Raw genomic sequence first — 13,977 nt, 5'->3', positions numbered from 1 at the left:
TTTGTCAAAAATCGAGATACCTAGATATTTTTTTTATACGAATTCTTCATAAAAAGTATGTACCTACTACAAATGAAAAGTTGGCTGTATTTAAAATAAACTAAATAAAATCGCACCTTAAAACAAATAGTATTAGACAAAAATTATTGACATAATAACAGACGTATGTACATAAATAAAATAGATTTAAAAATGTCTATGACGGGTTATATTCAACGAAGATACGTAAGCAGAGGATTGCAGAAGTTTTGTTTCAATTTATCTGCGTTTAGAAAGTATGGCCTATGGCGAGACGACATAATGATACACAACGACGATGTCACAGAGGCTCTTCGACGTTTACCTGATCGAGTTGTCGATGAGAGAAACTACAGATTAATGAGAGCCCATCATCTTGCATGTTGTAAAGAAATTTTGCCGAGGGACAAATGGACAAAGTACGAAGAGGATGTCTTGTACCTAACTCCGACGCTGGAGCAGGTTATCAAAGAGCGTGAAGAACGGGATGCGTGGATCAAGCAACACTAAATAATTGATTGTTCATTAATAGATACATAACTGAACTCATATGTATTCAAATATTTGCCATAATGCAACTAAATAAATTTTAGAACAACTATCAGATTACAGAAGAGTTTTCCCCAAGATTTGTGGTTAACAAGTCCAGCCATTAGAAAACCCAAGAAGGTCGTCTTCGGGGCAAGAATTATTCTTGAAAATATCTCTTTAATCGCTACAAGACGCTGATAACACTTATTATAAATTATTTTTGCGAGGAAATCTCCCTTAACAAAAGTCCTATATATATTTTCTCTAGAAAGTAGCCCAGCTAGGTCATAGTCGGAAAAGAACATTGAGAGAAAATACAGGGTGCTTCAAAAAAATGTATACACACTTTGAACTTCCATAGAAAATTTATTTACCGTTCTACAAAGTTAAATTTCAGGAAAATAGAAAGCTGAAAGTCCAATGTAAATGAAACATAAATAACAAATGTTAATACTGTTCAAATTGGTGACCTACAGCATCAATACAATTCTGAGTACGAGTCACCACAGATTCTGTACATCGTATCAAAACGTGATACGTGAACCGGGATTTATGGGTAGCATCATTTGGTCGGATGAAGCCCAATTCAAACTTAATGGAACTGTCAATAGGCACAATTCTGTTTACTGGGGTGAAGAAAATCCTCACATTACAATTGAAAAAGCTGTAAATTTGCCTGGTGTAAATGTGTGGTGCGGTTTGTCTTCAAGGGGACTCATTGGACCTTTTCGATTTGAAGGCACTGTAACTGGTATTAATTACCTAACAATGCTTGCTGATTCCATATTTCCTGCCATTCGTGCATTATACGGTAATGATGATTTTTATTTTCAACAAGATGGTGCTCCGCCGCACTATCACAGGGACGTACGAGCTTACCTGGATCAAAATTTGTCGGGCCAGTGGATAGGACGCAGGGGGCCAATCGAGTTTCCAGCACGCTCTCCAGACCTTACACCACTGGATTTCTTCTTGTGGGGCACAGTAAAGGATGAGGTGTACAAACGTAAACCACGTAACCTAGACATTCTTTGGAATGAGATTCAAGCAGTGTGTGGAGAAATCTCATTGGACGTTTTGATACGATGTACAGAATCTGTGGTGACTCGTACTCAGAATTGTATTGATGCTGTAGGTCACCAATTTGAACAGCATTAACATTTGTTATTTATGTTTCATTTACATTGGACTTTCAGCTTTCTATTTTCCTGAAATTTAACTTTGTAGAACGGTAAATAAATTTTCTATGGAAGTTCAAAGTGTGTATACATTTTTTTGAAGCACCCTGTATATACCTGATGCAGGACCTTTCTTACAGGATATTTTCTCATAAATATATGGCGCCAAACCATTTTGTATAAAACGAAACAATTAAAACAGTTTCCAAATTTCTTGGTAGGAAACCCAAACCCCTAACGAAGTAATGTGAAGTAATATCCCCTATTTCAATAAATACCTGTTACAGCAACCTCCTTCCTTCAAAAGTTATGGTACATGCATAGGTACAAGTCGAATTTTGTCCATATAATTTACAATAAAATTCACCGGTTCAACAATAACCATTTACATAATCACAAAATGTTCACGTTTAAGTCATCTACTTTCACTACTATTGTTGTCTCTATTTTTGTGGAAGGTCAGGCTAAGGATCTTGTTATTACTTCTATTATCTATAACTCTAGACAACTGCAAAAAAGCACCAAGCACAACGCTTATCTCTTCGACATTTGTTTAGCTGTTGATGAGATTTTAAAACGAGCGTGTAACTTTGTTTGTTTGATAATAAATACGAGGGATTGTTTGGAAAACTATTGGGACAACTTATTTCTTAGTATATACAATTATTAACTGGTTTTCTTCGATTCTTTTCTGTAAAAGCTGGGCACGCCACTGTTTATGTTAGGAGCTTTGTGAATGTTGTGTGAGCTTTTTTAAGCTTTGTATGATGGTATAGATATCTACTTACGCATCCCACTCGCATAGACCATAAAAACAGTGATAGATTCAAAACCGCGCACGTGTATCTTAGCATACAATAAGATCGACAAGATAATGAATAAAAGAAAAAAAAAATAATGAAGAGAGATTTGTTACTTTTATAATACATAATATTCTTCGGAAACAGGTGTAGGTAACCTTCCATATAAATGAACGCATTTATGTACTAGTATTTATACGCAAAGCGGATGTAATATTTAATATGTTTCAACAATGAAAACTGGAACAACAATTAATTAATCAAAAGCTAACAGGTCATGTATGAATCCAATACGAACGAAACACTAGCGAAAATTATCGAAAAATAACCCTTATTTATATGAATATCAAAAATATATCAAATTGGATAATTCCATACACAAATGCCTGGCATCAACAAATAGATGATGAATAATAATTGTTGTTCATAATGTTTATGTTAATAAAACCACAGGCTGATGTCACTATTACATCATGGTAAATAGAAAATCCACAGTCTTCAAACGACTTTATAAGTACAGCATGCTAATTGCAGTTTAGAGTGTTCACGCATTATTTTAATTAATAAACAATGTTTCTATTCATATCTACGAATGAATCATACTAAAAAAAATATTTCCAATACATTCTACAATAGTTAGTAAAAGACATTCGCATTCAACAACATAATCCTCTGTTACAGATTTCTTAAACTTTATTTTAATTTGTACATTATCATGCAACACCCAGATGATTAAGATTAATTAAAAAAATTCAGTAACTGTTTATAAAATTAATTACACAGCAGAGTCCACCTGACAGGATGACACGTAATAATGAAATAAATAAATTATGCATTAAATTCCTAGACGTAGTGTCTTTGTTTAAAGGATGCAGTCATTTTTAAGGGTGAATTAAAACCAAAAGTGGCCAAAAGCAAGTCATATTAAGATGCAGTTTTAATTCTATTTAGTAAATTTTCGTTTTAAATCGTAAATATTCCGTTTTGTATAATCTGAATTAGACTATAAAATTACAGGCTACTAATCGATTTCTGTCTCAGTTTGTTGAGTTTTTAGATAACTTATAAGATCTCATTTTAATTTCTGTTTTAACATTTGTTCTACATTAATCTTACATTTACTAATTACTGTTCATTAACCTTTCGTGCCTGTTATGTATATGTATTAAAACAATGTACAAAGTACGTAGTTATTATATATGTATGTATTAATTACTTCACATTTTATTTCAGTCCTTGTTATTTTTAATTAGTAGTTAGTTCAGCGGCTAAGCGGTATATATGGCTTGTGACGCTCTAACATTTATAATACACTTATCATGAACAATTTTCATTGTATTCGCACATACTTGTAAAGACATATTTGTATTTAAGAGAGTTAAAAAGAATTTTGATTGCTCTTGGCTAGACATTCTTGCAGCATTCCTTTAAATAATAATAATAATAATATAGGTAGTAATGATGGTTCTAGCGAAATCGTTTAAAATTTTCAAACGAAGTCTGGTAATAAACCAATTATTTTCCTTTTTAATACGCTTAATTAAATGACCACAATCACGACATAGATAATGTCAACTATTTATTACATACCTTATTACTACACGCTTTTAAAAAGTCTATGGAACACCGTAATTAAATTGTCCGGGTCACTTGAGATGATAATAATGCTACAGCTGCAAATAATCATTTACAGGGCGATTCGCAACAACATCCTTTCGTTATTAGACGAAATCAAATTGTTTAAAAAGTTTTTAAAACAATCAAAGCTTTTCTTTCAAAAATATCGTCATATTCGTTATAAATTATCATATTTATATAGCTAAATATACATGCATAAAATTACTGTTTAAGGAATAATTAAAGGCGCTACCTAAATAAGAAATAAATTACGAAAATCGTAATAAATATGATTTTGTAAAAAGTGTTAAGTCATTTGCTGACTTTAGATACATTATGTTATAAAATTGTTTCCAACTCCTTGACATTTATTAACTGAAAGCGAAAGAGATGATTATTGTTTTTTTATTGTCTAATAAAGAAGGTAATCATTACCTAGTCATACTATCATAAATTACAGTTGATGGTATGTAACATTTATGATGGTAATTATTCTTCCTCTATACTTAACTGGTGAAAATACGTAACCGAGCATGCAAAGAATTTTAAATTCTCTAAAAATTATTCAGTTTTATTTGTTACTTATTAAAGACCATATATTAAAAGAAAAGTACGAATTAAGTTTGAACATCAAAAAAAAAATTCTTACAGCAAATATGAATAAAATTTGACCGGAATAAATTCTTTTTTCTATTGAGAATAAATAGTCTTTATTGTATTAATATTTCTTCATACAACCATGTGGAGTTTAAGTCTGTTGTAAATGGTAACGCCAGCTGTTTCCTCATGGTCATTTGAGAATTATCTACCACCTGGATGTTTACATTAGATATGCTTGCATGGTAGGCACAGGAAACACAGACTTGATGGGGGAAAATAATGGTAGCTACCATTTACCTATGTTGATTATACAAGTAAATGTTCTTCAAAATTAATTTATATCTAGCTCCCTCTTCCACTTTTTAAACTTGTTCTTGAGTTACTGTTTTTATTAACTGAAAGCTAATTACAAATAATGTATAGGGTTGTTTGGAAAGTCATTTCGGTTTTTTTTGTGGAAATGAAAGACAGTTTTCGTATAATAAACAAATACTTTATTAAATTATATATTGACCGTTCTGGTCCAACACCTTTTGCCATCTTTCTGGTAGTAGCATAATTCCACGCTCATAAAATTTTTGGTTTTTGCTGGAATAAAACTGATCGAGGAGGTTTTTGACCTCCTCATTTGAAGTGAAGGTTTTACCGTCTAAAAAATTTTGGAGTGACCGGAACAAATAATAATCCGATGGTGCCAGGTCTGGAGAATATGGTGGGTGTAGCATTGTATCCCATTCAAGCAAAGCTTTTGGCGAGTGACCAAACTTGTGTGAGGTCTCGTGTTGTCTTGGTGAAACACTACACCTTTCCTGTTGATTAGTTCTGACCTTTTCTGTTGAAGTGCATCATTCAGTTTGTCCAGCTGATGACAGTAGACTTCCGAATTAATCGTTGTGTTATCCGGTAAAAGCTCAAAAAAAACGATTCCTTTAAAATCCCACCAAACAGACAGCATCACCTTTTTTTGGTGAATATCGGCTTTGGAAATGGTTTGAGCCGGTTCATCTTTTTTGCTCCATTACCTCTTGCGTTTGACGTTGTTGTATACAACCCATTTTTCGTCCCCAGTGATGATGCGCTTCAAAAACGGATCATTTTCGTGACGTTTGAGAAGCGAATCGCAGACGTCAATGCGGCGACACAGATTTCTCTCTGTGAGAACATGGGGAATCCATACATCGAGCTTCGAGGATAATCCCAGGCCTTTCAAATGGTCATAAACTGTTGAATTTGATAAATTTAACCTCAATGCGATCTCACGTGTTGTTATTCGCTGGTTCACATCAACTAATGCCTTTATCGCGTCTTTATCAGCTTCAACCGGCCTTCCCGAACGTGGTGCATCTTCGACATCAAAATTGCCGGATCGAAATTTAGCGAACCAGTTCTGGCACTGGCGTACTGTCAACACACCTTCTCCATACACATCAGTCAATTTCTTTCTGGCTTGAACAGCATTTTTACCCTTTCTGTAGTAAAACAGTAAGATATGTCGAAAATGCTGCTTATCGCTCTCCATATTTAAAAGGGCACCAACCAAAAACTACTTCGTAGAATTAATTGGAATTTTTCACACACAAGCCTTGCTATATGAGCTCTCAAGGCACATAAAAATTATACGGCTTAAATGTGAAATTGGGTGCAAAAGAATACAATTAAATCCTCTGTCGGTAAAAAGCGAAATGACTTTCCGAACAACCCAATAGTATGGTCAATTCAAAAAAGAAGAAGTCACATTTTTGGGGTTTCCCCATCATAATTTCGATGATTTCAAATCTCTTCCACAATAAAGTATTTAAATATTAATAATCATACCATCTCTGGTCTTTTCGTCATACCATTTCACGTCAAATATATAAGTCAGTGTCCAAATTTATGCTATGTAAGGGGGGATGTATTGTTAAAATTTATTTCTTTTACGTGTTTAAAAATTAAAATTTAACGGATTACAATGTCTATCGAATTGGTTTCTACTCCAAATCCCCATTATGTGCCTGGGTATACAAAACTCAATTATCCTTAATAATTTTTTGTAATACAATCAATTAATTTTACAAAAACAGGTATACGGGATATTGTCCCCAATACAAATATCGCATAGGGGACACTTATGGTACAGCCTCGCATAAATTACTGTTAGATCCGACAGTGTGTCATGCCGAAAAGTTGGTCCTCTCCGACAGAACCGCTGACGACTATCAAGTACACAAAATAAATATCAAAAATAATAAAAACAAAACAGCAAACGCATAATAATTAACCACCTCCTTCCCTCAATCAGGTACAAAGACCACCGAAGAACGATATCGACATTGTTAACGCTAGAGATATATACGTGGATCAGGTCTATAAGCATCCAGTTATACCAGGATATGAAGGTATAAATGCATATATGTTTAATAAATAAAAAGTTTTGGGTTTGATTGAAATTTTTAGGCTGTGTCCCACGCGAACATGCACAATTTGGTCAAAGATTTTCGGTACAAGCTACAGAAGCTTTATCAGAATTTGAAAAGCTTCAGAAAAATGACAGGGCTGCTTTGAATGACCTCTTGAGATTGGGTGCCTTGCAAGATGGAGATTGGAAACCTAGGAATTTGGAGGACACTGAGGTAAACAATATTTTACGTTTTAACTAGAGAATTTACTGAATTATTAGATAAGGATTTTGCTTTAAAAAATGTGATCATTATGGAAGTGGGTTGTGGTGTGGGTAATTTTATTTTTCCTTTAATTGAAGAAGGTTTGGATGTATTTTTTATTGCATGTGATATCTCTCCAAGAGCTATAGATATTTTAAAGAAGAACAAGTATTTCGATGAGAAGAAAATAAATGCTTTCCAAATAGATATCACTACTGAAGACATATTTAACAGATTAGAACTAAATTCTGTAGATATAGCTACATTAATTTTTGTTTTGTCTGCAATTCATCCTGATAAGTTTGAATTAGCAGTGAAAAACATTTATAAATTATTGAAACCAGGTGGACTGGTTTTATTCAGAGATTATGGATTGTATGACATGGCACAGATTCGTTTTAAATCAGGGCACAAGATTGCTGAAAACTTCTACATGAGGCAGGATGGCACAAGGTAAAGCCATATAAATTTTAATTAATTTAGTTATTGTTTTCTTTAATTGTAGGAGTTATTACTTTTCTATAGAGCATGCTTCAAGAATATTTACTAACCAGGGATTTAAATTAATGACCTGCACTTATGTGCATAGAAGAACTGTAAACAAAAAAGAAAATATAGATGTCCCTAGAATATTTGTCCAAGCAAAATTTTCAAAACCTGGTCCAGATACTTAATCCTTTGTCTAAAGATGAAATAAATGTATATTGTGTTAATGGAATATCTGGTAATTGATTATTTTTATTAACAAATACATTAACATATGTATATAGATACTAAAATGATGATTAACTAATTATGATCTTATGTGATTCTTATTTTATTAGNTCATTTTTTATTGTCTCTTTCTTGACACGCGTAGTATTCCTGATAAAAATAAATTTTTAATTTTTTTCAGTTAACTCAAAGCCAGTTCAAGTTGCCTTTGTTACAAGTTCGACCAGAATGTGCCGGTTTTGAAAGGAATTTACCTGTAGATGAACCTCCTATTAGTCCACCACGACATTCCCAAAGTCCATTCTTCATGCATTACTCAGATCCTGAAAAGTACATGAAGCAAGGTAGATGCATTTTTTTTAAATACAAATCACAATGCACAAGAACAAATGCTTTTTAATACCAAATCCCCCACTCCCAACATTTAGTATGTAATGAAAAAAAGTGTATGTAATTCCCTAAGTCGTTTGAAAGGGCTTAGAGCTTGAAGCACTTTGAATTACTAATTACAAAGTACTTTTATAAAGTAATTAGTTTGTCAAGTACTTAACTACATGAGCAAGTATAGTTGGGGCTTTAGTAAACGAATTACTCTATAAAAATGCTTTGTAAATTGTAATTCAAACGCCTTCAAGCTCTTTCGAAGTATTTGAAGCGCATTCAAAGTGCTTAAGGATTTGAAAGTCCTTGGATTTTAAAATGTGTAATTTGGTCTTCAAGCCTTAAGGGCTACACTCTTTAAGCTTTGAGCTTAGAGCTTCGAGCTTTTTTGATGAGAGCTTCGCTCAGTTTTGGTTTATACTAGTTACTATTTGTTAATATTTAACAATGAAACTAACTTTCTCTTTGTATTCTATACATAAACATACAAAAGAAATCTAGAAATCATTATTCTGTAATAACATTTACGTAACTAAAATTAATTAATGATTTGGTGATGTATTTGCAGCTATTATTGAAACGAAATACGGAAGGCGCCATAAAAAATTTAAACCACGAAATAGTAATTATTAAAATCTGATAATCCTAAGTAGATTTAAACGGTTAACTTTTAGAAAAAAAATAATGGAGGCTGACCTCCATTCGATAATTCAAATTGACACACACTTTAGCCAAGAAGACTACGCAACACTTTAAAAAGTGTTGTTCGAATGATTTCTAAATATGTATAAGGCATTTTTTAACGTCTATTTCTTATACAATTTTTGAATATTATAAAATGTTTCAACGAACTTTTAAGGAGCAGCATTTTGATAATCTCCTCAAAAAATAATCAGCTTGTGTCAGGGAATATCTCCTTTTTAATTGCATTTGTTCGTACCATTAATTTTATAACGGGTTGCCATTATATTTTAACTACCCTTATTTAAAATCGTATGATTTATTTTAATTTCAGGTTACGCTGGACATTTACCATTTGGATATGCATCGTTTGGCCAGGCCAATCAACCCATGACAAATAGCGCATTATGTGATTTCACATCTAATTATCGTAAAAGATTAAGTACCGAATGGGCGCCTGTTAATATTGGCCGCCCCGATCCTCCATTACTGATAAAACCTGCCGAAATTTACCATAAACATTTGGGACAAATACCAAATTATGCCGGGCATATACCAGGTGCCATTTTCAGGTAATAACTTTTATTGGATTATAAAAAAAAACGTATATAAGTAATTTAAAGGTGACAAAAAGCACTTAAAACTGAAATAATTGAATCCATTAAGGATTTTAGATATTATTAGCAGTTAAAATGCAGCACCCTGTATATATTAAAGCGTTTTAATTGAACTTGTCAATATTGCAATACTTATCAAGCTTTTTTACACTATTGATATTATATTGATTATCAAAAATTGATTAAAAAGTTTGGATTGTAATATTTCCATTAAGAGGTTGTTTAGATTCGTTTCTGAAATAAATTAACGAATTTTATACGAAAAATTCAATTCAAATTAAAATTTTTGTCTTTTTAGAGTTGTTATATATATGATAGACGTAAATTTATAAATACTAATTTCTTATTTTCATTTTAATTATTTCTCTTAAACTACAGATTCGGAAAAACGTATGGAAATGATAGTAGAGATGCAAAACGTTGGTTGAGGGGAGACTTTAGTACATAGGCTGCAAGACAAATTCACCAGGGTGAAAATATCCTCTTCAGGAAAAGAACATTGCGAAAAAATAGCTTTGGATTGTAAATAAATTTGGGAATACCACATTTACTAAATACATTTTAAATTCAAGCTGATAATTATTTGTAGAATTTAATAAAACAATAAATACCATTAGAATATTATCGCTTTAATTATTCAGGAAATAAAAACGTTTTTAAATTGGGGGTTGAATCTGCACTCCAATAATTTCCAATTATAAAATTATTTTCATTGATGCCCCACAACAACTTTAATACATTTTGGCATTAAGAAGTAATTAATTTATAAAAACATTTAAATGGATCTTTCTAAATTTGGGGATGAAAGTGTACCCCGTTAATTTCTAACTATAACATTCTTTTCACTGATATTCCATAACTTGGAAACATTTTGGTACATTCAGATCGTTTATAAGTGTGAAATTAATTTATAGAAACATAAAGAGGACGTTTTTAAATTGGGGGTAGAAAGTGCACCCAGGTAATTTCTAACCATAAAATACTTTTCAGAGATGCCTCACAACAAATGTACTTCATTTTGGTACTTTCTGTTCGTTTAATAAGGGAGAAATTAATTTATCAATAAATAAAAAGGGACGTTTTTAAATTGGGGGTAGAAAGTGCACCCAGGTAATTTCTAACCATAGAATACTTTTCAGTGATGCCTCACAACAACTGTAATTCATTTTGGTACTTTCAGCTCGTTTAATAAGGGGGAAATTAATTTATTAAGAAAAACACTTTTTATAACAATACATATTTTATTAAACTGATAAGTAAAATAAATCCAAAAGTAAATAGCAAAAATAAATCTGTTCATAGGTACATGTAAATAAAAGTAAAATAAAACGTAAATAATTTAAATTTCAACTATTTTCCTTTATTGTTCCAATTACTTAGTATTTCTGCAGCTTTTTTCAAATTTTCGTCCTTCTGTAAAAAAGTAAAAAAAAAACAGGATAAGATTTTAAGTATAATTGTCGTCATCATGCTATAAATTAATTTTACCTTAATAAAACAATAACGAACACAATTTTCAGCCAAATGCTTATGAGGTTCGCTGTAAAATGCAGTGGGGGGAATTCCTTGCAACCCTACGTTTTTAATCATCCACTTTGTAAATCTGTAATCCTTGTATTTATCGTTTTCAGAATTCATGTCGACTTTAGATGCTACAACATATGTTTAAAAAACAGGATAAGATTTTAAGTATAATTGTCGTCATCATGCTATAAATTAATTTTACCTTAATAAAACAATAACGAACACAATTTTCAGCCAAATGCTTATGAGGTTCGCTGTAAAATGCAGTGGGGGGAATTCCTTGCAACCCTACGTTTTTAATCATCCACTTTGTAAATCTGTAATCCTTGTATTTATCGTTTTCAGAATTCATGTCGACTTTAGATGCTACAACATATGTTTAAAGTAATATTAATTAATATTTAAAAGTGGATACATAATAGCATATTTGGGAAAAAATCTGGTAATTCGATATTTTTTCACCTAATGCACTCCAATCAGCTATCATAAAATAACCCCCTTCAGGAATGGTAGGTTTCATACCGACCTCCTTTAAAAATTTCCCCATAAAATCCCTCTTGGATTCTAATTCTCGAGGTAAAGAGTTAAAAAAGCACTCGTCTGAATTCAGTCTTGTCAGTTCCAATTCAAAACCCATGGCTATAGCTTCCTAGCAAAAAACATTCCTTGCATTTTTTAATTTACTTTTGAAAATATAAAAATATTACTTTCGAATTATAATATGGTACATATTAGCATTGATGTTTCTGTTTCTTTTTTTCGAAGAGTTTTTGATTGTATATTTTTAGATTTAGAAAAGCTTTTGAAAACGATACCAATTTGAAACTTTTGGAGAAAAACAAAAACCAATACATTTTAAATACATAATGTGTTCCAGAGTTTCAACGTGGTAGGAGAAAAAGAATTAATTACCTGGATGGGTGTACAATGTGTGTAGACACAATTCTGGTGAACCATAAACAGGTTGTTTATAAGGTTTGCAGGCCCATATGCCCATCCAGTTTTCCATCCTGTAACACTAAAGGTTTTGCCAGCAGAACCAATAGTTATTGTCCTTTCCCACATGCCAGGAAAAGTGGCTAAAAATTATTCAAATTAAGTGAACTACTCAACTACTTTCAGGCAAAATTAATCTCCTACCAATTCTTATATGTTTGTTTGGTTTGTAAACCATCCACTCATAGACTTCATCAGACAGACACAGTACGTCCCATTTTATACAGAGATCCGCTATTACCTTTAATTCAGCTTCAGTAAAGACTTTACCCAGCGGATTATGCGGAGTATTTAAAATAATCATTTTCGTTTTTGAATTGAATAAACCCTCCAACTCGTCACGATCCAATACCCAATCTCCAGACGATACAACGTCTGAATTTTTTTTCTAAAAAGTATACTACTGTTACAATTTGTCAAATATTAATAATAAATGCACATAGTAATTTTTTGGGATCTTACATTTTCAAAATACTCCTAATTTCGCATCTTAGGATATTAATATTAAAAGTCTAAGATAATCAATAAGTCCTACATTCAAGTTTGACAAAATTACTAGGAAATTTTAAAAAATCTAATTTTATAGTTATATTATTTACATATCAATATTAAAGGTAATTTGGGCAAGCTTTCCTTATGTTTCATCATTATAATTCTTGTATAATTACTCAAAAAAATTAATAATCCTTGTATTTTGTTTAAACATTAGCTGGGTAACACTAAAAAACTGAAAGTATTAAATGGTTTTGAATAACTAAAGAAACCTAAGCAAATTACACATGTAAAAGTTTAAAAGTTTTTAACTTGTTTTTCACTCTTTACACAATTTTATCCTGAGATTCAATATAAACTAATTATTTATGGGGTAATAAAACATTTTCATTACCAATCTCAAAGGAATAAAACGACAAATTCCTTTTGCTGACTTGACCATTGGTTGATAACAGTCAAAGTAAGGTTCAATTATGATAACTTCATCTCCCTCATCTACATGGCCTGTAATTGATGAAAATAGAGCTTCATAAGCCCCAGATGTCACCAATATTTCAGTCTGTGGATTTATTTCTTTTCCTAAAAGTCTGGAGTATAGTTTTGCCAGAACTGCTATCAAACGAGGATGGCCCTTTTAACCAATACTAAATTATTATAAATTTTTAATGTAATTGAAAAACTTACAAAACCACGAGTATATTGTTGTAACAAAGGGTCAGGACTTCTTGCAACATCAGCTAGGGCTTTTGTAATATATTCAGGGGGTGCATAGTCAGGAAAACCTTGTCCCAAATTCAATGGCTTATTTTCCAAAGCCAGTTGTATGTACTCAACCCTAAACAAATATTAAATAATCAGCAACAAAAAATCTTAATTAAGCTTTACAAATTATATAAATATACATGTTATAAATGATACAGAAACCTACCAAACACTTTTTTCACTCCCTGCATATCTTGCAGGCAAATCAAACTTATTCTTCTTATTCGTACTCATTTCTGCACTCATTGAGCTACTCCTTATAATATTTGAATGTTTTAATGCACTTAAAATTGTACTTTTTAAAATATTTCTTATCACTTGAATGCCCATTTAACCTACAACACAACCAAATAATTAAATACCATTTTTATTGCCAGTAAGGTAGTAAAGTATATTGTATTAGGATTACAACTGCTTAATTACA

General features: G+C 31.7%; 3 protein-coding genes and 1 pseudogene across 3 annotated transcripts; 3 read left to right on the top strand and 1 right to left on the bottom strand.

The window, feature by feature from the left end:
- Positions 1–27: 27 nt before the first annotated feature.
- Positions 28–879, top strand: LOC112904497 (annotated as a pseudogene).
- Positions 880–6,577: 5,698 nt separating this feature from the next.
- Positions 6,578–10,375, top strand: LOC108739224 (UPF0605 protein CG18335). Its single transcript, XM_018473024.1, has 7 exons — positions 6,578–6,742; positions 6,808–6,946; positions 7,026–7,122; positions 7,181–7,356; positions 8,282–8,444; positions 9,497–9,734; positions 10,158–10,375. The coding sequence occupies exons 1-7, from the start codon at positions 6,696–6,698 to the stop codon at positions 10,225–10,227; spliced, it is 930 nt and encodes a 309-aa protein (XP_018328526.1). The 5' UTR covers positions 6,578–6,695; the 3' UTR covers positions 10,228–10,375.
- Positions 7,382–8,134, top strand: LOC108739216 (methyltransferase-like protein 6; the record flags this gene model as incomplete). The annotated part of the gene is made up of 2 exons (XM_018473016.2): positions 7,382–7,839; positions 7,892–8,134. Coding segments are annotated over 2 exons (627 nt in total), but the record flags the coding sequence as incomplete, so codon positions are not given.
- A 686-nt stretch (positions 10,376–11,061) lies between the features above and the next one.
- Positions 11,062–13,970, bottom strand: LOC112904493 (kynurenine--oxoglutarate transaminase 3-like). The gene is made up of 8 exons (XM_025974624.1): positions 13,720–13,970; positions 13,476–13,626; positions 13,186–13,422; positions 12,444–12,687; positions 12,216–12,382; positions 11,766–11,952; positions 11,506–11,669; positions 11,062–11,192 (listed from the first exon to the last, which is right to left on the bottom strand). The coding sequence occupies exons 1-8, from the start codon at positions 13,881–13,883 to the stop codon at positions 11,130–11,132; spliced, it is 1,377 nt and encodes a 458-aa protein (XP_025830409.1). The 5' UTR covers positions 13,884–13,970; the 3' UTR covers positions 11,062–11,129.
- Between the last annotated feature and the right edge of the window lie 7 nt (positions 13,971–13,977).

This window comes from Agrilus planipennis, unplaced genomic scaffold, assembly GCF_000699045.2.
Source record: "Agrilus planipennis isolate EAB-ADULT unplaced genomic scaffold, Apla_2.0 scaffold140, whole genome shotgun sequence".
Classification (NCBI taxonomy): domain Eukaryota; kingdom Metazoa; phylum Arthropoda; class Insecta; order Coleoptera; family Buprestidae; genus Agrilus; species Agrilus planipennis.
This window is presented reverse-complemented; position numbering and strand designations above follow the sequence as displayed.

What these genes read in the sequence shown, in the direction of transcription:
- LOC108739224 (XM_018473024.1), top strand. Translation starts at nt 6,696, where the DNA reads ATGTCTATCGAATTGGTTTCTACTCCAAATCCCCATTATGTGCCTGG. An exon ending in AATCCCCATTATGTGCCTGG is followed by an intron (nt 6,743 to 6,807) that starts GTATACAAAACT and finishes TTACAAAAACAG; the next exon opens with GTATACGGGATATTGTCCCC. An exon ending in ATACCAGGTGCCATTTTCAG is followed by an intron (nt 9,735 to 10,157) that starts GTAATAACTTTT and finishes CTTAAACTACAG; the next exon opens with ATTCGGAAAAACGTATGGAA.
- LOC112904493 (XM_025974624.1), bottom strand. Translation starts at nt 13,883, where the DNA reads ATGGGCATTCAAGTGATAAGAAATATTTTAAAAAGTACAATTTTAAGT. An exon ending in AACAATATACTCGTGGTTTT is followed by an intron (nt 13,423 to 13,475) that starts GTAAGTTTTTCA and finishes ATTGGTTAAAAG; the next exon opens with GGCCATCCTCGTTTGATAGC. An exon ending in AAACAAACATATAAGAATTG is followed by an intron (nt 12,383 to 12,443) that starts GTAGGAGATTAA and finishes AATAATTTTTAG; the next exon opens with CCACTTTTCCTGGCATGTGG.